Source organism: Myotis nattereri, assembly GCF_964212035.1.
Source record: "Myotis nattereri genome assembly, chromosome: 1".
Classification (NCBI taxonomy): Eukaryota; Metazoa; Chordata; class Mammalia; order Chiroptera; family Vespertilionidae; genus Myotis; species Myotis nattereri.
The window spans coordinates 10427153-10452022 of NC_138075.1; the positions used below are offsets into that span (position 1 = coordinate 10427153).

Below are 24870 nucleotides of genomic sequence, written 5' to 3' on the forward strand. Positions count from 1 at the left end.
CTCTTTCTTTCTCCTTCTCCCTGCCTCTCTCTAAAATCAATAAAAAAATTCAAAAAAATCTTTTAAAGATTAGGCAAAAAACAAATTTTCAATATCAGTAATACAATGTAATATGTATAACCCAATCATTAGGCCATGAAACAAATGCAGACATTCCCCCCACCCCACCCCACCCCACCCCACCCTCCAAAAATAAATAGAATTTTAGGCTTACTCTATTCAGGAATAAGAGTTTAAGTGAATTTTTTTCAAAGCTCCGCAAAGAAAACATACTCTTCATCTTCTGTCACATTGTTGTACGTATCTGGTTTTCAGTATCAGAAGGCAGTAAATGTATAATCCACAAGAAAAGCTCTGTACACATTTTCAATGGAATGAAATGAATTCTAGTCTGATTTCACTTATATGGAACTATACATAGTTAAATAAGACTGATCCTTCTAAAATTACTGAGTATAAAGAGGAGAGCTTAAATACATACAAAATAAGCATAAAGACCTGCCACGATCAAGCTACATGCTAAAAAGTCATCGACAGATTACAATAGGGCGACATGATTTTCATTTTTAAGTTCAATGGAAATTGCATATATTCCCTTTTTATTCTTAAACACAGGTGGTGTATACTATTATCAGACTGCCAAGATGTGAGGACAGAAAGGATGACTGTCTCCAGATACAACATTATGTTTGTCGCATTGTATATAAAATCTAACCACTGCTTAGGCAAACTTGGGAGAAAGCAAGCCTAAAAGATGAAAACGTTTACAGCTTGTAAATCAGTGATACTATTATCTTATCGAAATGTGAGGTTCGAATTTATTTCCTTGAAAACAGAGCACTAAACGGTTTCTAACACAGTCATCTAGCTGGTAGTTAAGCTGTGTCTAACATGTACACAGAACGCTTAAGACTGTAACACATGGAGGAATTCTGTTGAATTATGTGTATTCAGATGATGGTGTTATAATTCAAACTGAACAACAACAAAATCTTGGTAAAACAAGAAATGGAAGGAATAAAAATTGATTTCTGAACCAAATGTGTCCAACTTCACGCTAGTGGATCTGAGAAATACAGGCATGGAGGAGATATGCTGCATGTGATGACAACTGCATATTATAATTGAAGAGAAGAGTTACAGCCCATATTCTACCTTTTTTTTTTTTTTTTTTAACTAGGTAGGCCTCAAAAAACTTTTATCAGTTTTTTTCTAATAGCACATCTTTTCTAAATAATTCTCAGTTTGCATTCCAGAAAATGTAAGAAACAGTTTGCAAGAATTTGTGCAAATATGTTTCTCTAAGGCCATGAACTGGTTTGCTAAGTTGCATTGTTTTATTCAAGTAAAGAGCCCTTCAAGAGTTAGATGCTGTGAAGGAAAGCAAGTACCTTCACCTCTCAGGTCTGCACACAGGTCTCTCCCATTCAAAGCCAAAAGGTAGAATGCTTGTTAGAGCATTGCAAAATATTTACATTGTAAAAAATCTAATGCACGTTTAGTTTTTCTGATAGATTCTTTTTGTATATTACAAAAAAAAGCGCAAAAGCTTAGAATAAGAATCCTTTTTTTCTTATAAAGGTCAAACAGATACTTCTTCACATGCTGTCCTTTACACAATGGCATACTGTTCATATAAAAGGTCTCTTATCCTATAAAAATCTTGACAAAGGCAGCCTTCTAATCCGATGCGTCCAGTTTCCGTCTAGAAACCAAGTGAAAAAAAAAGTTCTTTAGTACATTCTCTACCATTAATATGCACACATAATAACCAAAATAAGTTAACTTTAGGATTGGTCAGGAAATAGATTGCTCTGATTCACGGAATATGGATATATTATTCAAGTCATGAATTTTACATACATATCAATGTCAGAGAATTCAAATAAAAATTTACAGTAAAATTATCAAGTCTTTGAGAGTCACTTTTTAAAGCCTTCAAGGTCATCATTATGAATATAAATGACTGATTTTCAGTTTTGTGAAATTACCAATCAAGAATTATAGAATTCAAAATGGCAAAACATCAGAAGCAGCTGTTCAATTCAACCCTTATTAATTAATAAACACGCTTACTCTACGAACTGCTACTTGATTGTTGCAAACAAGGACACCTCCTACAAATTCAGCTTGGATCCCCTCCCGTAAGAGAACTTGTTTGAAGTCGGACAGTCTTGGTTCGTTCATGAAGACTGACTGGTGTCCAGGAACCTTGGATAAGGTGAAAGGGGAAGAAGGACTTCAAACGGAGGACTAGACACATAGCTGTACTGACAAAAGTAAAAATAGCCCATGACCTTTAAGACATTTTCTATTATTCCCTGAAGTCCTTCGACAGATCATTTCAAGAATGTAAATCACATTCCAAGTTGTTATTCTGAATCTCACCTCATTATTTGACATTACAAAGGCCTTCACATTTTCTGAATGCTTCACAATCAATTTTATTAGTCATGCCTCATAATAACAGAGAGACATTTGGTAATGTTATGCTCTTCACTCACCCACTTGCCCCAGGGGGTCAACTAGAGTGCCAGTGGGCACAGCTGAACCAAAAACCCTTTGCTTAGTTCAGAGGAGATTTTCTCCGGATCCCTCCTCCCTCAGAGCGAAAGCAGTGGATGCTACGGGCTTTAGAATCGCAAAGACAAGTGCTTCAACCTAATGCTGCTACTCTGAAATTGCTTTGATGAGTGCTAGCTTCAGCACAGAGAAAAAAACAGTTCTAACTCCTCCCCATCTCAAGAGTAGTACTGACAGGGATGGAGGCTGTCTCTTTTCTTTATTGCTTAGAAGGGCTAAGCCATCACTTGACATGCACGTAAGACTCTTATAATACGGTTTTAATGTTGTAAGTTAATTCCCCGAAACCTTTGCTAAGTAGGTATCTCTTGAGAACATGTCAATACTAGACTAGAATTATATTTGTACTAAATAAAGATTTCTAACTATATCAAAAGCAAGTGATTTGAACTGAATTGACAACAGACAAAACTGGGGTGCAGGAGAACGACATTCTTAGGAAACTATAAATCTCCCAATTAGAGGCAGGTAGCCGATTCTCAGAATCATCAAACTTAAAAGTCCATACTGAAAAAAAAAATCATGAAACAATTATGCATCTTATAACATCTGCTAACGGTTTCCTTTAAGTTATTATTCCCTAGCCATACCACACACACACACACACACACACACACACACACACACAACGAGTAATCTAAAAAACTCCGAAATCAGCCTAAATATGACATATATTTTTAATGGAAAATTCAAGGATGACAAATGAAGGAAAAGATAGAAGCAGCGCACGCTTTCCTACCTCATTAGGTGGCAAGGGTTCCAAAGTAGGAATGATCTCACTTTCTTCACCTGTTTCTTTCTCATCATCTCCAAACAGACTTTTCATGGCCTTTTGTTGGGCGATAACGCTAGAATCTGAAGGTGCGTCCACTTGCATTTCTGAGTCCTCTCCATCATCCTTCAGTTCTCCTTCTTCTAAAATAACTCCTGTGTCCACTTTGGAAACTCTCATGTCTAAGACACCATCTATCCAAGCCAGTTCAGCATCTTTTGCCTTACAAAACTGAAGGGAGCTAACAAGTGAGTCTTTTAATCTCACCTACACACGCAAAGGGGAGGAAGAGAAATAAAACCCATGAATAAATTAACCTATTACTATCATTTTCTAAGTCTGGTAATGTGCATTAAAATTTCAAAATGGTTCACTTCACCTGATCTTCACCATGACTGGTAATGACCTAATGACCTGTAAGGTCACTTGGCCCCTGTCTACTTCCCAAAATAAAGCTTCTTAACCCAGACTGCACACTGGGGTCACACTGCACATTTTTTTCCCCATTTATCAGTGTCAGGGCCCCACTTGCAATCATTCGAATATAACTAGTGAAACTAAGAGCATTGAGACCCCCAGTTCCCCCACAGATTCCCCAGATGTACAGGTGAGGCTGAAAACCACTGGTAAGTGTCATTCCCTAATACCTGATGGCACTAGAGCAGCACTGAGTGCTTACAGTTTTCTAAATAAGCCATGAGGTTTCACACCTCCCTATTCTTAGAATGTTGCTTCCACCTGTTTTGCCCAGAATGACAAGTTTCGCCTGGTAAATTCTAATCCATTTTTTCCAAACAAATATAGATATCACTTCTGCCTTAACGGACACCATCTCCCACTAACAAATAAGAATTAATCAATTTCTCCTCTATTCCTATTTTCTGTGCCTATCCCCATTTTTTTTTTCTATTAGTAGAACCCTGACATCTGTGAATTTTTATAAAACTTTTGAATTCTTGAACACTCACCATTCCCCTCAGCTGTATATTTTTGCATATGTAGTTCTCTCTCTTTCCTACTCTATATACATCCCTTCGAATCCATCCATCAGGATTTGGTTTAGTAATCACTTCCTCTGGGAAATCTTTTGTAGCCTCTAAATATGGGTTGGTCTCCCTCTTTAGACTCTTGTAACATCCTCTACTTTCTCTGTCAAAGGTAAAACGGTGTGATAAATACTATTTCCTTGCTATAAGCCCCACAGACTAAGATCTGCCTTGGCAGGGGACCACGTGTGTCACTCACTGCTACATTCCTGATGGAGCTGTCCGTCCTAACCTGCAGCAGGCAGTGTTTCCTGTGTGTGGCTCCAGTGCCGGCACGCTCACCTGGTAGATGTGGGTCTCGCTGGTGGCGTCCACGGTCTCGTGCAGCTTCGGCATGTACACTTTAATGTCTTTCCCCCCAAACGCACGGCAGCACTCGGCCAGATCCTGACTGGCCTCTGGAGGCCCGTGGACAATGATCAGCTGTCGGGGTTTCATCTGATTAATGATCTTTTTAATGGAATCCCCATCAGAGCGTCCTTCATAGTCTATGTAAGTAACCCTGGCTCTGTAATTAGACATAATTATTCAATTTTACTTTTCTGATAATTCAAAAACCAGAATTTAATGACTTTTATTATCTGGAAAGAAACATATACAGTATATAAAATGAGGTTTTAAAGAACACACATGTGTTATATTATTATTAATGTGTATTTGCGGGAGGTATTATGGATTTTTTAATAGGTGTTATTAGAAAAAAATGGCTCTCTATACAACAAAAAATAAAACTGGGTCTTGACCTAATGCCATATAAAACAGCAGCTGAGTTGAAGTCATAAAAGAAAAAAAAAAGTAAAGCTTTAGATTAAGGAATAAAATATAAGAATTATTTTTGTGACCAAGGATAGGGAAAGACTTTTTAAAATATGAAACCCCAAATACCTAATGGGAAATATTCTATTATTTCCTTACATCAACATTAAAGATGTTTTTAAATGAAGTAGACCATGGTCAACTCTTATAAACAAATACTAGAATGAGAGGTGGCACTTATTGGCACTGTCTAAAACCAGCCAGCAATATTATCCAGAATATACACCGAACTCCTGCAAATCAATTAACAAAAAGGCAGCAACCTCTAGAGAAAAATGCACAAAAGATATAAACATGGACTTTACAGAAGAGAAAACAAAAACCGTAACAAGCATCTGAAGAGATAATCAAGCTCAGTAATAATCACAGTAAGACAATGGAAATAGCACTGACATGTTACTTTATACCCAGGAGACGGGAAACACGAAAGAGTTGGATAAGCCGCATGTGCTGGTGAAACGGGGAAGACGGAGCTCCCGCTCTGCTAGGGAAATGTAAACGGGTCCAGCCAGTCTGGAGAGACCTTGTGAGACTGCTGATATGCAGCACTGAGAACTTAGCTTTACCCAAGAATGATACTAGATGATATCACAGGACAGATATAAACCAATGTGCTCTCTAATGAGTTTTTTAAATTCCAAAATGAGGATTTACTGGGGTTAACTGTGCCAAGCAGAGAAGGAAACAGAGTTTTCTGAAGATGACGATAGCAGTTTTAAGATATTAGGACACTGGAAATGTCTAAGTCGAGTATATTAAACAAGCACTTGGGAAAATTAAACCTATGAATTGTATGCCTTCACCTGCTACTAGACACACTAGAAATGCCAAAAAGAATGTTTCTTTATATAAGTGTACAATTTAATGTTTAACCCCTCCTCTCCACCAGTTCAATTACTCTGGCATTCAGGTATAATTAATGAAGAGAAAATACGTCCATACTTCACAAGTCTTTACATGAAAAATTAAATTTTGAAAGCGCAAACTTACTAGAGGACATTCAGAAGTTTCACTTTGGAAACAATGTAAATTATATAATTCAAGTGTTTGAAATTTTTATTTACAAAATGCAATGAAAGCACTTACTTTATTTCAATAGATTCTGTCATAGAAATACACTTGGTAGGAACATCAGATAAATCCTGATCCATGGGTTCATCTCCATTTGTCAAGCCAGATTCTAATTTGCTTTTTTCTTCTTCAGTGGCTTGAAGTTCTGGCACCAAGAAATCCTCTGGTCTAAATAATAAGTCTCTAATTAGAAGTAGTAACAAACAAGCTAATATTATGTTACTATAACTGACTAGTAGATGGCATAATTTTTAGACTCCTCACATATCTCAAGACTTAAATATACAGTTGATCCAAAGCCAATGCAACTTCATAACATCAATTATCAGATGACTGCATATATTATGTTCTTCATGGCCATTAAGGAGTACGCTTTAAAACACAGCCTGTGCGCCAGTGAGAGCCCCCAGACAGGTCATCAGATCTCAGCGGTTAGTGTAAGTACTATTACAGCCTGGCTCTGCATTTGCTTCCAGTTTCTGTGGTTTCCCTGGCCACCTCCCAATTCTTATAAATCTCATACATCCTTGATTTCTTTAAGACCCCCAGTCCTCCCACCCCTGCTCAAAGAAAGCAGGTAGCTCTCCATTTGCACATTAACGAGAAGACTGACATACAAAATCATCAGCTCCCTCAAAAGCCCCTGTCTTTATTACAACGAACTGTTAAGACATCTGTCTTCCATTTTTACCTCCAGGTTCAGAGAGTTGAACGTTAAAATTCAAAAACAAACTTTTAAAACTGTTTTCTCTAACTCCTGTGATTTCTGTCTAGGCCCCACCCCCAAACCCCTCACACGCCTTGGAATCCCCACCTGTTACCCAGCACCTAGACTGCCGTAGCTGCTTTCCCCTGAAGCCGTCGCCCACTGTCATCCACAGAACAGCAGCAGCAGCCACCTGACGTGCATTTACTATGATTAGACTCTATGCTAAGTGCCTTAACAACAACAACCTTGTTTAATTCTTACCCTATTTTTCAGACAAGGAATTGAAGCTAAAAAGCACCATCCATATGCTAAACAGATTGGCCATTAATTAAGTGGGATGGTAAGCAAACTCACCAATGCTGTTTAGATTATTTTTCTTCTCTACTATTTTAGACGTCCAAGTAGACAGTGGAATTTTCCTAATTAAACCCAAGAGTGAGTTTAAAACCCAAGTCCACAATAGGCTCAAGACAGTATTATGAAAGTACAACGAGAGTACAAGAAAGGAACCGTGTTGAGGTAGCAAGGAAGAGCCAGGGAAGGTTTCCAATAGTTTGTGGGGCCAGATTTAGCAGCCCAGACACCTGGGATGGGAAGGTGGGACACAGCAGAAGAAACAACATGTGCAAAGGGGTAAATGAAGAAGCTGAGAGGGAATCTGAGAAGGCTGAAGAACACGGACGTAGCAGAAGGATGTCGAAACATCACAGAACAGGAGAGAGAAACTAGGTCGTGAAAGACATCGTGCGCTGTGCTAAGGCACTGACATTTACCTGAAAGCAATGGCACCCTAAGGGGTCTTTATACAGGATAGTGTTTTCAGATTTGAGATTAGAACATGTGATTTCAGTTCTTTTTCTAATTGTGGGTATAGACTTTGTAGATTTCCCATGGTTCCACTCATGCTATCTCATGTTTTTCTTCTAAGTAAAACATGGGTGTAACACTATCTGAGACATAACCCATTTCCCAAACTTAACATAATCCCACCCATCAAAAGTTCTTCCTATCCTATGTCTCTTCCCAATGCATGTCCTTTATCTCTCTTTTTAAGTGGGAAATAGAAGTCTTCATTCTAAGTAATAAAACTACCAGCTCTCCGCCCTAGCTGGTTTGGCTCAGTGGATAGAGCATCAGCCTGAGGACTGAAGGGTCCTGGGTTCAATTCCAGTCAAGGGCACATGACCAGGTTGGGGGCTCAATCCCAAGTAGGGGGCGTGCAGGAGGCAGTCAATCAATAATTCTCTCTGACCATTGATGTTTCTAGCTCTCTCTCCCTTCCCTTCCTCTATGAAATCAATAAAAATATATTTTAAAAAATAATAAAAAAGTGATACCTGAGTATAAAAAAACAAACAAAAACTACCAGCTCTCCTTTAATTTCAATTCTCTAGATGTTTCTCCACCTTCCCACTTTTACATTTCACACTGTCTACATTTTTCAAGCTGAGGTTCTCAGAAAGCAACAAGGTACACAAAGACCAGAAAGACCAAATTCATTGGACTCAAGTGGTAACACACTTGATACCTCTAATCTGTAAGAAAGAAAAGCTTGTTTTGCTCACATACTTGATAATTTCTCCATATTCATCCCATTTAATTCTCTCTTCTGGGGCAGGAAACATGGGATAAGACTTTTTAGCCTGTTTGAAGAAACTCCCTTTCCGACTGCCTTCACCTTTCATCATCAGGTCGTGCTTAGTCTTATGAGCCGAAGGCTGGTCAATGTCTTCCTCAACGTCACTCTCATCGCTGGAATCTATATCGGCCCTAGGAGGATTTTAGACTAGATAAAGGTCATAGAGTCCCCTAAAGATTTTGAATTAATGCGCATAAAATTATTACTGAATACTGAATATTAACTGGATGGTAATATAATCATCAATATTATTGGGTTGATATTTTGTAAAACATAGCATTAACTGCCAGTTAATAAATACATATTAATGTTAGCAATGAAAGAATTTGATATTGCAGAATCATTTGAAAGATGGAACGAAAGTAATGCAGTTGAAACAAAAGTTAAATATTTTCAATTAAACTTTTTTTATCTTAGAAATGTTTTTCTCAAATTACATATGTAAAATTATAATATGTCTGAAAATAACTCACTCTTTGGACTGCTCAAGTTTTTTAGCAGCTTCTTTCTTTAGCTTCTCTCTTTCCAAGTATTCTTCAAGTTCTTTCCCTTCAAGCTTTACCCGTTTCCTCAACTAAAGAGAAATAGCAGACAAAAGGAAATATTATTATGAGATTAAGGTAAGTGAGGTGTGAGAAATATTGCATCTCTAAATTGATTCATCATTTTTAAACTGAATTTTTCTCTGAAATTATTCAAGTGTCCATTATGGGCACTTACAGATCCTATTTAGATTAGTACAAAAATTGAGCTTTCCCATTTCTAGGATGGACTTAATTTAAATCAAACTGGTTTCAAATCACTAATAAGGGAAAGAAAATACAGCTAAGTATTTTTACAATTTAGTGTAGGCAAGGCCTACATATGACATAACACCTAAAAGCCGTAAGGAAAATATGAATAAATATCCTATATAATTAAAGCCTAATATGCTAAATGTCCAGTCAACTGATGGGTCGTTCAACCAATCAAAGTGTAATATGCTAATGATATGCTAAGGCCGCTCAACCACTCACTATGACATGCACTGACAACCAGGGGACAGTCAACCAGTTGCTATGACATGCACTGACCACTAGGGGGCAGATGCTCCGACAGGTAGGTTAGCTTGCTGCTAGAGTCTGGCCCATCAGGAATGAGCGAGATGGGCCAGACATGCCCTGGAGCCCTCCTGCAGTCCCTCCCTGGCTGGCCAACCTCCCGCGTTTCTCCCCAGCCCCAATTGTGCACCTGTGGGGTCCCTTAGCCTGGCCTGTACCCTCTCGCAATCTGGGACCCCTTGGGGGATGTCGGAGAGCCGGTTTTGGCCCAATCCCACAGGCCCGGCCAAGGGACCCCACTGGTGCACGAATTTGTGCATTGGGCCTCTAGTGGCAGTATAAAAAATAAAATCTATTTAACATTTTAAATTTCATAGTTAAAAGAAACTGAAAAATCTATTTGCAGCACTATGTGACTAGCAGAAGCTACTGTTTTCCTAAGAAAAAGATGATCAACAAATCAGAAAAGATCAAATATATAGACAATTTCTAAAATAAGAAAAACAACAGCCATGAAGACACGTAGACTATATCTGGAGGTCAAGCCAATAGGAAGGATTTCTTGCTAGAATGATTATGGCTGTTAAAAGAAAAGTAAGGAAGTTAAAATAAGTTTTAATAATCTGTGCATTAGAAGTCAGGATAGTGTTTACCTTAGGAAGAAAGAGGTAGGGAAGACCAGAAAGGGGGCATCCGAGGTACTGATAATATTCTATTTCTTGGTCTAGATACAGGCTAGCCAAGTGTGTTCGATTTGTGAAAATTCATCACACTGTATGCGTACACTATGCACACTCTTCAATATATATTATACTTCAATGAGCCTTTTTTTTTTTTTAATTTCTGGATTTTTGGCTTGCGTAAACATGTGGAAAATGCTGTTATTCCCTGAGATGAGAAAACTCAAAGAAAAGGAAGTTTGGGAGAAGAGGAGACATAGTCAAAATTGTTTTAGATGTACCAAGTAGAGGAAAAAGTAATAGATAATGGACAGAAAAGGGTAACTACACAAGAAATATCCCTAACAAGGTAAGCGGGAATGAATCCTGAGGATAAGTACTACTTATGAAAAAAACTAAAAACCTCACATTTCAAGTTTCAGCTTTGAATGTCATTTTCTGTTTTTTTCAAACTTAAACCACGTTTAATATTCTTTTAAGAATTCCTCAAATGGCATATCTGCCTTAATTGAATTTCTAGTTATTAATATTTTCTAATACAGCATTTCATATCTGATGAAACTGTTTCAAATATTTCTGAGCTCTTTAAACTTTGTATTCCTAAGCTATTAAATAACCCAAAAGACAGTATTTTAAATTGGTGTGCTTGCTTTGAATCCTTCCTCAATAATTCTGTATTTACAGTGAATGCATATCAGATTTTAGTTACTATTACTATGGTTTTCTTAAGTAGAGTTTAATAAGATACTCTTCCTACTCAGCTTTAAAACTAGACATCCCTTAAAATGGCCGTATGAAGATAAAATGAAAAGCAGTCTTCTAAAACTCTGCCCAGCACTGGCAGTCATTAACCCATTCAATATCAATTGCTATAAATGTCAGGTGAATGATACCAGTTTTGGAAAATTGATATATTATGGTCTTTTGACATAACGGTCATTTGACTGTCTCGCTCCTATAACAGGAAACAAGGCAGCAGCAATGCAGATGCAGAAACAGGTGAGGCTATTTAGTGGTGAGAAGATAAGGGAATTCCCATCTGACTCCCACTTCTGTTAACAGCTCCCACAACATCATGTACTACGGGTGAGGACTGAGATGGAGCTGTAGGCGTTTTGAGAAGAAGAAGGTATGACGCTGTCTTACGGGACAGTGCAGAAAACTGCCCCAAAATGCTGAGTGCTAGTACTGGGTGTCCTTCTGAGATGTGAGGTCATGAACGGGCAGGAAAACCTGTCCCCACAGCAGAGAGTTTAAGTCCTTGGGTACAGGCACACACTAAGCAAATGGTTTAACTAGCCAAGGCTTTGCCAGGTGAGTACAATGGCAGAAAGAAGGATAAGAGAGTTAAAGGTGTTCACAGAGTAATGATGGACCACTGACTCAAAGCTGGAGGGAGGACGGATAGCAAAAGTGGTGAGGTTCACGAACCTAAAGTCCCCATGGGACCAAAGAACTGCTGGCATGGCAGTAAGAGTCATCTGTAAGATCAGGGTGGGATGCTTGAGGTAGTGGAGATGTGGAAGTTGTTCATCCATAACAAGGTTAAGGGCATGACCATGGGAATACACAGCACGAAGGTGGGAAAGATACTGAGGTGGAATAGAGGAAAAGATCACTAAGGAATAAGAGGTCAAGAAACAAGAGAGCCAAGGAACTGGGCAGAGAGAAATGCTAAAGTCATCAAGAATGAAGTCCTGAGTACAAGTGGACAGGAAGGCTATGAACCAGGGTCCGAAGTCACAGATGAATGACAGAATGACCAAGAGATCAGTAAATGCCAGGAACAAGGAGGGGTGAGTATATTGCCAAGTCTGACATAAGAACTGCAGAGGGAAGAGAAATGGCTTCAAAGCTGCAATACATAACAAGAACACCTACCTCACCCAAAGTACGTGGAACGTGAAAGGAGGAGAAAGAAGGAAAAAGAGCGTCTGCTTGAGAGGGCTACAGGGAAAAGTGTCATCAGGAAAGTGCTGGATTCCAACTAAGGAAAGGACGCAGAGCACCTTTTCAAAGGGGAAATGAGAACACAGTGTGTGTGCATACTGTCCGGGGTGGTTCCGGAGGCTACCATGGGAGGGTTCAAGAATGAGGATTTCCAACTAAGTAGCTCTGAAATTGGGCTACTAAAGGTTCTATACTGTTATTCTGATAAAAACCTTGAAAGTTTTGAGTTTTATAATGTATTCAAAACAGTGTTAAGATAAAATTCATATGCAAGCACTTACCTCTATTTCTGTAACTTTTTCAGCAGGATTATCAATTAGGAAACGTGCTAAAGTCCCAGGAGTAGTTCTGTAAGTTAGAATGATGGAGTTTTTAGGGTCCTCACACCACTGAATAAAGAGATCCCTTGAAAATCCACATTCCAGGTCGGGCTGGCTGGCAAGCACCACTTTAGGACTGGGTACTCGAGCCAAGTCAGAAAGACCATGACATAAAGAGAGATGGCGGAACTGGAACGGATTATTTCTTTTGTCTTCAAAACATCTCATCAATTTGTCACTCATCCATTCTACCTAATATGGGGGAAAGATGACAATGATAAGAAAATGCTATATTATAAATTCAATGTATTCTACCACAGTCAGGAAGTTCAATTCTAGCTCAAGTCCACCCCCCGACCCCCACCCCCACCACCACCACCACCACCACTAGTTGCTTAAATTTGTAACTTTCTGACAAGCAGCTTATTTTCTGCTTCTGTCCCCATTAGATCCCACCACCCATAGTGGTCACCCCCAAAACTCCAATTTTGCATTATGTTTCACTTATAAATTACTTTAAGCCTATTGAGACGGCTACGTATAAGTTCTAAATGAGTATCTTAGCCCAGAGATTGCTATTTCAAGGACAAGAGTTTATTCAAAAGAGAAAAATGAATTCTAACATTTATAGCCTAAGACCGTGGTTGGCAAACCACGGCTCGTGAGCCACATGTGGCTCTTTGGCCCCTTGAGTGTGGCTCTTCCACAAAATACCACGTGTGGGCGCACACGTACAGTGCGACTGAAACTTCGTGGCCCATGTGCAGAAGTCGGTATATTGTGGAAGAGCCATGCTCAAGGGGCCAAAGAGCCGCATGTGGCTTGCGAGCCACGGTTTGCCAAGCCACAGTTTGCCGACCACTGGCCTAAGGGGTTGGTTTAATTTTTGTCACCATCTGCCATGCTAAGTGCTAGAGGAGAAGCAACTTGCCCAATCTGTAAAATGGGGGCTGGGGGGAGGACAGAGGGGAGAGGAACAGAACCTATTTCATAGGGTATATAAGGATTAAATGAAATAATACATGTAAAGCAGAAAGCACAGTAAGTGGTTAATTTTTAGTTATTATTATTGTCATCATCACAACCTCTTCAAAAGAAAAATAAAATCTAAAGGGCAATTAAAACAGTGTTGTCTGTAGCAAACTATATTACAAACGATCATGAAAAGACAAACCTGGGACTTTGAAAACTCCACCACATTATAGCTGACGTTGTTCAGGAGTGCCAGGGAGTAGACACCCAGTCCTGCATCTTTAGTTCGCCAGATCTGGTCGAGGAGCTGCGCAAGTTCCAGAACTCTGCCTGCAGTGTCCACTGCTATCAACACGTTGCCATCCCCGCGAAGTGTCTCCAGGACATTTGCTAGAAAACAAGAGTGTAAAATCCCTATAGAACACAATAGTACTTTGCTACAAAATTAGAGATAACTTTATCTCCATGTTTTTACTATAAAAACTATGATTTATAAGTAAGCCATTACCAAGTCAGGTACAAATTAAAATAATTTTGTTCAGGCTATTACAAATACTTTTTATTCTCTGAATACATCTTTCTAAGAGTGAAAAACAATGCCATTAACTCTCAATTTTTTTTCACAGAGACATTAGAAATCACTGGTTTCCAACCCTTAATGTGGACTTTACACTAATACATACATGTTTTATATGTGTATGTATGCCTGTAGAATAAAATAGATCATATTCTCTCTGATAACAAAAGCATCTTTATAAACAGATTTAAATAGATTCCCTTGCTCTAGATAAAAGTGTGCTTGAAAATATTTAGTAAAACCAACTCTAGCAAAAACAAGAATTGAAAACATTCTTAGTGTAACAGAGTATACAAGCTATACTTTTTAAGTAGATAGACAAAGGCAGTGGTTTAAAAAAATGTTTAAAAGTAGAATCCCAAGCCCGGATGGTGTGGGTCAGTGGTTGAGCATTGAGCTATGAACCAGGAGGTCATGGTTCGATTCCCAGTCAGGGCACATGCCCGGGTTGCGGGCTCAAACCCCAGTAGAGGGGTGTGCAGAAGGCAGAGGATCGATGATTCTCTCTCATTTTTTTATTTTATTTTGTACCTGGCCTAGTAATGGCTTATTTATAAATCATAGTTTTTATAGTGAAAACATGAAAATAAAGTTATCTTTAATTCTGTAGCAAAGTACTGTTGTGTTCTTATTGATTTATATAAGATCTTTATATTTTGATATTCCCTAGACATATACCAGTGAGTGCCAGGGAGAGCTAGCCATATGGTGAATGGCAGGGAGAAGCCAATCTTTATACCTATTCCACAAAAATTAAATTCAAACCAATGAAAGAATCTTTTTGCTTTGATATGGTCACATAGGTGTTTTTTTTTTAAATAACTAGAGTTAGACAATCTCTTATGTCAAGAAAAATGAAAACCAGAACAGAATAAGCAGCAATTCACTCTACCAAGCACTTCCATGGCTCTTTACAAAGGTCCTTATGTAATACATACTCAGAAGTTGCTCATCTCTCTGTTTTCTCCTCGGCTGCACATATGTAGCATTAAATGAATCTGTGATAAGTAGGGAGGGTCTGCTTAGCATTTCCAGGGAACATCCATTTAAGTGGCTATAACAAATTTGAAGAAGAGAAATATTTTATATCATTTCAAATAAACCTGAAAATAAGCAATGTCTTTTATAAGGCCTTTTTCCTCCTCTAACTATAAAAGTATACATACATGCTCACTGATAAGAAAATCTGGTAAATTAAAAAAAAAAAAAAAAAAAGGAAAACCAAGATCTTCCAGAGTACCACCACTCAGGCATTTATAATAATAAAAGCGTAATATGCTAATTAGACCAGACGTCCTTCTGGGCGACCTTCCAGATGAAGCCGGGGCTGTGAGGGAAGCCCAGGTCCCGGGTGCCAGCGGGAAGTCAGTGCTGGCAGCTGGGGGAAGGGAGGCCTACTCTTGCACGAATTTCGTGCATCGGGCCTCTAGTAATTGATATAATATGCTATGAATACAAAATGAAGTATTTAAAATTAAACTGCTGTGTCTCCTTTTAAAGGGAGGCTGACTTTAAATATAACTATATTAGATGGTAATTACTAACTCTACCAAAAAAAAAAAAAGACAAAGTTCCTTTAAATAGCAGGTTAAGAGTATATAAAGTATAGTTTGATATACAAAAATTTATCTCTTTTGCAGCATCTCCAGGGAGAAATCTGTTTTATAGAGTGGACACTAACATGTAAATTTCAAATATATTTTTTATCTCTTAGTATCATAGTTTTCCCTTACCATGCAAAAAATTAAGTAATTTTCAAAATATTAACTAATTGGTGCATTTAAATATCTTTAGATTTCTGGTTAAAAAAATAACTGTTTTCTAATTTTCCCTCCAAAGTATAAAATAATGCCAATTGTATTTCTATTCGCTTTTCTCTTAATATACCTACATCTCCCTCTTGTGGTTGAAGTCAACTGCATAAACAATTTCTTCTTCTCCATCTTTGACTATTTTCCATATGGTCCCACCTATCATATGACCAGCCGGCAGAGGTGTGATAGACAAACCGTGTCCTTTTCCTAGGTCAACGAGATCATGACAACACTCAGATTTCTTTTACAACCCTACAGAGAGGTTATTTATTTGTAAGCTATTTTTTAACAGGTAATATAGAAAATGATACAAAATTCAAAAGTAAAAAGGCATACAGTGAAATGCAAGTCTCCTGGCTACTCCATTCCCTCATGGAAGCAAATGTTCTTGTCACTTTATTAAGATTCTTACAGACAGATCTGTGCTTATGAATAAAAGGCTAGAGATTGGACTTAAAGTTACTATTACTAGTAAGTTACTTAGTATGAACTACTAAATTTTATTACTTATATTGTACACACAATTATTAAGAATTTACATTTTTGCTAACCTCTAAACTGACCGTTCCTACCTCATTAAAGAATTTATCCTATAGAAAAATTCAGTACATGCACAACTATTGAGACCACTGTGAATTCCTAGTTAAATCTTCAGATTCCACTGTTGCACCATTTTTTCAATGCCAGGGTTCATATGTGAAAATCTTTAATACAATTATCTCTGTAGATAGTAAATATAAACTTACTATGTAACTTCCTGCCTTAATGAGAGAATAAACTTTTTAATGCTTGATTCTAGATAGAATTCAATCATTTTTGTCCTTAATGCTGCCATCGCATTCCATTTCCGTCAGTCACTACAGCCAGCCGTCTGTGCTGCTTATTCTCCTCGACCTGTGAGCTCCCAGGAGGATCTGCCCACGCTACCTCTGTGCATTACACACAGTAGACACTAAATAAATCTTTTCCAAGTTAAAGGTGTTGTCGCCCTAGCCAGCGGTGCTCAGTGGTTAGTGTCCAACCCCACACCACAGGGTCACAGGTTCAATTTCTGGTCAATGGCACTTATCTGGGTTGCAGGTTTGATCCCTGGCCCTAGCTGGGACACACATGGGAGGCAACAAATCAATGTGTCTCTCCCACATCGATGTTTCTCTCTCTTTTTCCCCCTCCCTCTCTCCTACTATCTCTAAAAAATCAATAGGAAAAAAATCCTTGGGTGAGGATTAACAACAAAAAGGCCAGAGTTGTTCACTTTTGTTAGTATTTCGTCTGGAATATTTTCCAGTCCAAATGACTCAGGGGAGGTTCAGAGTTCTTATTAAAAAATGCTAATTTTCTATTCCTCAGACCACAGTGCCTACAGCTTTTACTGCAAATTCCCCTTGCATTTTTCAGTAAGTTAAATCTCATTAGTCCAATTATTTTATTGATGGAAATATTTTTTACCTTTCAAATTCACAATCTGAGAGAATTTCAACTGCTGTATTTTATCAAAAGCTGCATCCACATCATCTAACGTGAACAGAGTGAAATCTTCTGTATTATGTCGAGACTAAAAGGATAACACAAATAAAAGGTTAAAAATGATCACTGCAGAACCGTTAAAACTTTTTTTAATTGCTTATATTACCTGGTAAAGATCATACATGAACATCTGTCCCATTTTATAAACAGGAATGGTCGCATAGATGGCGCAGTTCAGACCCAACTTCCCGACCGCGTACGGGAGGGCCCCGAGGTGGAGAGGATCCGGGTGAGACAGCAGCACCGCGTCGATCTGGTGAACGTGCCTGGAAGAGCACCAGCAACATTACCATTTCCCTAGTCATGTTTTAAGGATGAAGGCAGGACACTCAAACTAATTCACCAATTCAGATTCCTCTCAGCATTCTGAATTGAAGACTATGCTGGAGTATAAGAGCTAGAAGTATGATGCCTACAAATATTAATTCTAACCACTCCTGTCCTCTGTAGATATCAAAATCAAGGTGTAAGTCACACTAGGTCTATAGTGTATAGACACAAAAGAGAAAAGAAAAAGAAACGGTAGCTACCACATGTACGCTGATTTCAAATGTCTGCCTTACGTACCATTAATTAAAGTTCAAGAACTCAGTTTGGAATTTCAGAAATGAAGGAGGAAATACTTAAACAGCCACATATTTATTATGGATTTTTGGCCCAGCTATTTATCATGGCAATTGATAGCATATTCATGATAGTAAAACTTTACTTAATCAAGGAAGCATATGTTCTCATTGACAAAATAAAAAAATGTTTTGCTACAAGTTCTAAGTTTTGTAAATGTTTAAGTCCTCTTTCCTTCCCTAATTAGTACAATACTGCACACATTACTGAGTTTTTCTCCAATTGGTTACTATTGTTTTGTATCTCACGGTCACTATTCTGAGCAACAATTCTCAATGTCTAGTATCAAAAGATCAAAAAGTAAGCTCATGCGATCTGACTGTAGAGCTTTCACATGGAAGGTTTTTTTCTCTCTTCAAATTCTTATAAACTTACCCTTTTCTAAAATTTGAGTGCAAAATTTTTACTGAGATCCATTAGCCAAGTAACGATTAACTTAAGAGGATGTTGAATTTCAAATAACATAGCTTATTAGTCGATCAAACTTTATAAGTGAAAACTAGAGGTGCACAAAATTCAACCAGACGACTGGGCACTTAGCATATTAGGCTTTTATTACATAGGATAGTCATTCTTTGGCATAAGTAAAATTAAGTCTTTTACTATAAACTAAATTAGAGCAAAAAAAGCAAACACTATTTAACATGAAAACAGTATTACAATGTAGGAAAGCTGATGTACTAGAAATCTAGAAATATTAAGAGTAACTCACTTCCTCAGGGAATCGATAATATCCATAGAAAAGTGCTCATCCCAGCCACAGTCCAATAAAAATCTAAATTCATCGACTTGAAGAAGATAACAAAGAGCAGATTCTTCTTGAACCCCAGAGAGGGTGGTTAATTTGATAATAGATGTCATTCTTCTTGGTCCAATAACAACAGTCCAAACAGTTCTTTCAAAAGAAAAATATATATAATTAAGCATAAAAGTACAGCCTAATATACACACTAGACAAATTAAAATTATATATAATTTCTAAGTGGGCAGAAATTCCATAAACATGAAAAGCAAACATTTTAACACGTTAAGCGCCCAGTCACTGGTGACTGACACTATACTTTCCGTCCGGAAGACAAAACAGGCTGGGCGCTTAATGTGTTAAAAACCCCTTTTTATCACTGCTAAGTTTAAAAGCACAAACATCTTACTCACTATGTTTACAATGAATACTGTAATGGCTCCCCAGTTTGATTTAATGAAAAGTAGCGGAATGGGAATCAGACAGACTCAAATTTGACTCTGCTCCTATGTGGTTCTGGGTAAGTTAATTAACCTTTCCTCATAAATATTAATATATACATAAAGACAGAATTTATGTTGGGACACCTACTACACACATTTCAAGAAAATATAACATGAACACATCTATTGAGATTTAGAACCTAAAACTAGAATTGTGGGCTATTAAACAAATGTTATAAAAATATTCACTAGCAAAACAAAGCTCCACAGAAATATTCCAGATTTTAGCTCCTAAATATAAATTAGCCTTAGCCCTGGCCAGGTAGCTCAGTTGGTCAGAGTGTCTTCCAGATACTCCAAGGTTGTGAGTTTTATCTCATCAGGGCACATACAAGAAACAACCAATGAATGCATAAGTAAGTGAAACAAATTAATCTCTCTCTCCCTAATTGAAAAACAAAAATCAATTAAAAAATAAAATAAATTAGCCTTGCCCAGCTGGCGTGTCTCAGTGGTTGAGTGTCGACCTATGAACTAGGTCACCATTCGATTCCCGGTCAGGGCACATGCCTGGGTTGCAGGCCTGATCCCCAGTGTGGGGTGTACAGGAGGCAGCCATTCAATGAGTCTATCTCATTTTTGATGTTTCTATCTCTCTCTCCCTCTCCCTTCCTCTCTGAAATCAATAAAAATATATTAAAAAACAAAAATCACCGAGAGTAAAGGTGTGTTGAGACCAAGGCTAAGGTCACCCATACCCTCATGTTCCCAGTTACTACGTACAGATGTGAAAGTTGGGTAGTGAAGAAGCTAACAGGAAAAAACTGAACAAGTTAAGCCTGAAACATCACTGGAGGCCAAAAAAAATGACAACACTAAGGCTGTCCTACTTCACATCCATCATGAGAAGGCAGGGCTCTTTGAAAGTGGCAATCTACTGGGAAAAATAGAAAGCAGCAGGAAAAGAGGAAACCAAATATGAGATGGGCTGACCCCAGAGAAGAAGCCACAGGCGTGAGTCTGCAGGAGCTGAGCAGAACACTATGGACACCACTCATTTATAGAGTCACCAGGAGCTGGAGCCAATGCAACAGCAGGTAACACACCCACTACGATTTGTTAACGGCTGAAGAGAAACTCTTCATCTCAAATCTACCTGATCTCCCACTTTACTTCCATCATGAAGTGAACACTTTACTTCCATCATGAAGTGAAAACACAAAGTGCCTTGCAGATAGAATTGAATGAGTTCATGGTAAACGTTTCTGCAGACAGACCCTGATTTCACCACAGGAAAAGTATTTTTATTACAACTTCTCAGAATATAATAAAGCCAGATCTTTGTTAGACATTCATTACTTACTGATATCTCAGTCCTATATACGATGAAACACCATGAATTCAAAGTAAGAGCTCTTTACAAATCTAAAATATAAAGAAATGAGACTAATGAATGTGGCATAACGACTTACTTCAGTTTTAATTATGTTTAATTTCTATGTCTTGCCCTACGATAAACACTGTGAGCAGCAACAAACAATATGATATATGATCTTTTTTCAAAAAAGAAATTTGTCATGCCTGGCCGATGTGGCTCAATTAGTTGGAGCATCATTGAGTGCACCAGAAGGTTGCAGGTTCTATCCCAGTCGGGGCACGGACAGGAGGCAACCAATCAATGTGCCTCTCTCACATCAATGTTTCTCTCTCTTTCTCTCTCTTCCTTCCTCCCTCCCTCTAAAAAATCAATTAAAAAAAAAGAAACCTGTCATAATTTTAGGAAGCTTGAGCTGACATAAAATAGGGATAAGATAATAAAAGACATAATAAAAAACAAAAGTAATAATATACTAAATTGGTTATAATTAGAGGCTGAAATATGCAGTTTAGGAAATAAGATTTTTTAAATTGATATTAGCTTATGTTATTGAAAATCATAAAAAAGGTGGAATCTTAAGTTATTCATTAAGGATTGGTAGGACCTGGGTAGAAACAGACAAAGAGAAAAGGTATACAAAACAGTAACATGATCAAAGGCACAAAACAAAAAAAATTACAGGCTACCAGTGAAGAAACTAGCTGGCATCTGAATAGAAAAGGGCCAGACAGTGAAAGGCCTTGGAAACTTTGGACCTAGTTCTACAGGCAACAGAGAAACATTTTAAGATCCATGGTCAAGTAGGAAGATGACATGACCCAGGTAACTTTATTTTAGGGATATTGGCTGATGTATATGATTGATAAGAAGGTAAAGAAAGTTGAGAGATTGCCCAAACCGGTTTGGCTCAGTGGATGGAGCGTCGGCCTGCGGACTCGGGGGTCCCAGGTTCGATTCCGGTCAAGGGCATGTACCTTGGTTGCGGGCACATCCGCAGCAGGGAGTGTGCAGGAGGCACCTGATCGATGTTTCTCTCTCATCGATGTTTCTAACGCTCTATCCCTCTCCCTTCCTCTCTGTGAAAAATCAATAAAAAATATTAAAAAAAAAAAAAAAGAAAGTTGAGAGATTAAAAAGAGGGAGTATTTAGCAGGCTACTTCATCCTTTCAACTTTATTAGTTCTTTTTTAAGGCTATATTTCTTTAGCCCCCAAAATCTATATATATAAAAGCCTAAGAGACTGTTAAGACCAGTCGACCAAATGACCAGTCGCTATGACGTGCACTGACCACCCAGGGGACAGATGCTCAATGCAGGAGCTGCCCCCTGGGGGTCAGTGCGCTCCCACAGCCAATCTCCCGCAGTCCCTCCCCCTGACCGACAGGCCCCGATTAGCCCCGATCGCTGGCCAGGTCGAGAGACCCCAAGCATGCACGAACTCGTGCACTGGGCCTCTAGTACTTTCTTAAGTCTAAGACATGAATTCATCAGTATCTAAGTAACCAACACTTGTAACTCTACATGTTTAATTCCTTTTTTACTTCTTTTTGAACAGTCTGTTACCAACTTCTGGTTAGTTTTCCCTCAGAATGCCTTGCACATAACTCATTCTTTCTATTTCTACTGTCAGTACCTTAACGCAGGGTTTCTGTTTCCTGGCCTCCAGTCTTTCTGCCCTTATCTCAACTTAAACCAGAGGTCCTCAAACTTTTTAGACTGGGGGCCAGTTCACTGTCCCTCAGACATTCCACACATGCGCACTGCGGGCCCAGGACAAGTCGGCTGCTAAGCAGGACAGGCAGCAGCGGCAAAAACACCCGGCGGGCCGGATAAATGTTTTCGGCGGCCGCATGTGGCCCGCGGGCCGTAGTTTGAGGACCCGTGACTTAAACATTCCAGCCAGATTAATCTTCAGAAACACCCCTGCACACGTTATCCTCTGCTCAGAAATCTAGGCAGGCTTCCTACTACTTGAAGAAAAAAACAACACAGAAATCTGAATGCCTTCACTGGCCATGGAGGGTGCCAGCAAGCTGCCTTGACATCACTAGTCACCATCTCAAGACGCAGCTCAAATTCCACTTCCATACTAATTCCTCTATCATAGTCCAGACTACCACAGGTTAGCCCAGCAAAAATATAATGCAAGCCACAAATGTAAATTCAGGTTTTTTCAGAGCCATGCTGAAGTTTCACAGGTGGAATTAATTTTAATATACTTTTATTTAATCCAATATATATGTAATATTTCAACATGTAATCATTACTAAATTAATGATATTTTACTTTTTTGTATTAAGTCTTTGAAATCTAGTGTGTATTTCATATTTACAACACATTTCAATTTGGTCTAATTACAATTTCAAGATGTGGCTCCTGGTTACTGTAATAGCACAGGTCCAGACTCTCAAATCACTGCTTCCGAATGCAGAGCATGTGTTCTCCCACTCCGAAAGCGCAGGTTGGCACCGCTCTATTTTTATGTACATGTCTTAGGCTTGGTTTTAATGGTATCACCAACCACTTAGCCTCCCGGACTAAAAACTCTGGAGTCACCCTCTTACCACCAAATGGGCTGCCACCAGGTGAATCCTATTTGACATTTCAGAAATGTCACTCTGACGTCCTTTAACTCTCCTACCCCAACTGAGGCACTCATTACCTTACCTGAATGACTGCAATTTCCTCTCATCTAGTTTTCCTGTTCCAAGCTGATCCTCCATAACACAGCTGCCATCTTCTAAAAAGAACAAATATACTCATGCCACTTCCTTGTGCAAAGCATTCCGTGGCTTCCTAACTATTGAGTCAAATCTCAGATCTTTGCATTCCAGTCCTCCATGCAGGAATGACCTTCTCCTGAATCTAGTAAATTCCTTTTGACCCTGCAGGACCCAGCTCAAATATGTACTCCGTAATAAAGCTTTTTTGGTGTCCTCAGGTAGATATTTTCACCTAGCACAAACTGGGGACAAAAAATACTTGTTGAATGGATACTGAATGCACCAGGAGTAAAGGTATCGCCAATACCAAGCGCGGCCCTCAGAGCAACATAACTGTGCACTGAGGCTAGGAATGAACGCTAGCCACATCATAAACGCCTTCTGGACAGTGTTTCATTGCAACTGTCTATCAGTTCCAATCTCAATCTCTCTCTCTCTCTCTCTCTCTCTCTCTCTCTCTCTCTCTCTCTCTCTCTCTCAATAATGACCCTGCATGTCGATGACAACCAAGGGGAATTCTGCAAAATGCAAGGGAACAGGAAGGGGGTCCTGGTTGGCCCCTGAGCTGAATGCGGAGTCTCTTCCGGGTCACTTCCAGAAGAGCAGTGATTTCCTAACAGGATCAGCGCCGGTGTGCATTTTAAAAATCAGGAGATGGGCAATGGATAACCCAGGTCCGCCAGGTCACAGGAGCTCAGCCTCGCCAGGGGTATGGCTAGTGTGACCTCCTGTCGGCTTAGGAGCCTGTAAAATAGATGGAAGGCGGCCGGGGAGCGGGAGACTCGGAGGACCCAGCCCACTTTCACCAAAAAGGATGCCTGCTTTATTCCCAGTGCTTAGCAGCCTCCTGCTCTCTCACCCCGACACGACGGGGAAACGCCGAGGGGGAGGCGGAGAACACGGCAGCCACGAGGCTCAGGAGCCAAAGCGGGCGTCGGCTGGACGCCTCCAGCCCCGCCAGCTGCACGGCGCAGGGAAGCAGCCGGAGGGGGGGCGGGGAGGGGGGAATCGGACGGACGGCCGCCAAAGACCCTCGGAGACGTCACTTCTCCTTCCCTCGCTGAGCACTTGGGCCAAGATGAGCCGGACAGTCGCATCCGAAGCCCCCGGAGCCCGTCCCGGCGGAGGTTGGGTGGGAGCAGACTCCCCGCCGCCCAGGACGCCCCCTCCCCCATCCCGACGCTCACTCCTTTCCTCGCCCGCACTTGCCTCGTCCGTCCTCCCCCCAACGCCGTCCACTGCCCTTCCCAACCCCTCGGTGAATCCAGGTTCGAGAGCGAGGAAAGCTGACGCCCGCTCAGCAGCAGCCGTAACGGCCGGGCCGCAGACGCTCCGCCATGGCGGCCGCCATCTTGAAATTGGAGTCGGACCGCGTGGGCGGGGGGAGACCCGGGGCGATACCATCTCCCGGGGAGGGGCGGGGACGGGATGTAGGAAAGAGGC

At 39.6% G+C, this 24870-nt stretch overlaps 1 protein-coding gene across 2 annotated transcripts; it reads right to left on the reverse strand.

Annotated features, from left to right (window-relative positions):
- Window positions 1–214: 214 nt before the first annotated feature.
- Window positions 215–24787, reverse strand: CPSF2 (cleavage and polyadenylation specific factor 2). Of its 2 annotated transcripts, XM_081097374.1 has the most exons (16): window positions 24637–24787; window positions 20689–20750; window positions 18853–19035; window positions 17623–17782; window positions 17439–17544; window positions 16067–16196; window positions 15114–15229; window positions 13801–13988; window positions 12588–12878; window positions 9110–9210; window positions 8567–8767; window positions 6304–6456; window positions 4684–4909; window positions 3323–3622; window positions 2077–2211; window positions 215–1705 (listed from the first exon to the last, which is right to left on the reverse strand). In XM_081097374.1, the coding sequence occupies exons 3-16, from the start codon at window positions 18999–19001 to the stop codon at window positions 1613–1615; spliced, it is 2349 nt and encodes a 782-aa protein (XP_080953500.1). In that variant the 5' UTR covers window positions 19002–19035; window positions 20689–20750; window positions 24637–24787; the 3' UTR covers window positions 215–1612. The 2 variants fall into 2 exon arrangements, with proteins under 2 accessions (XP_080953500.1, XP_080953501.1); XM_081097375.1 differs by lacking the exon at window positions 24637–24787 and having other exon boundaries at window positions 20689–21263.
- Between the last annotated feature and the right edge of the window lie 83 nt (window positions 24788–24870).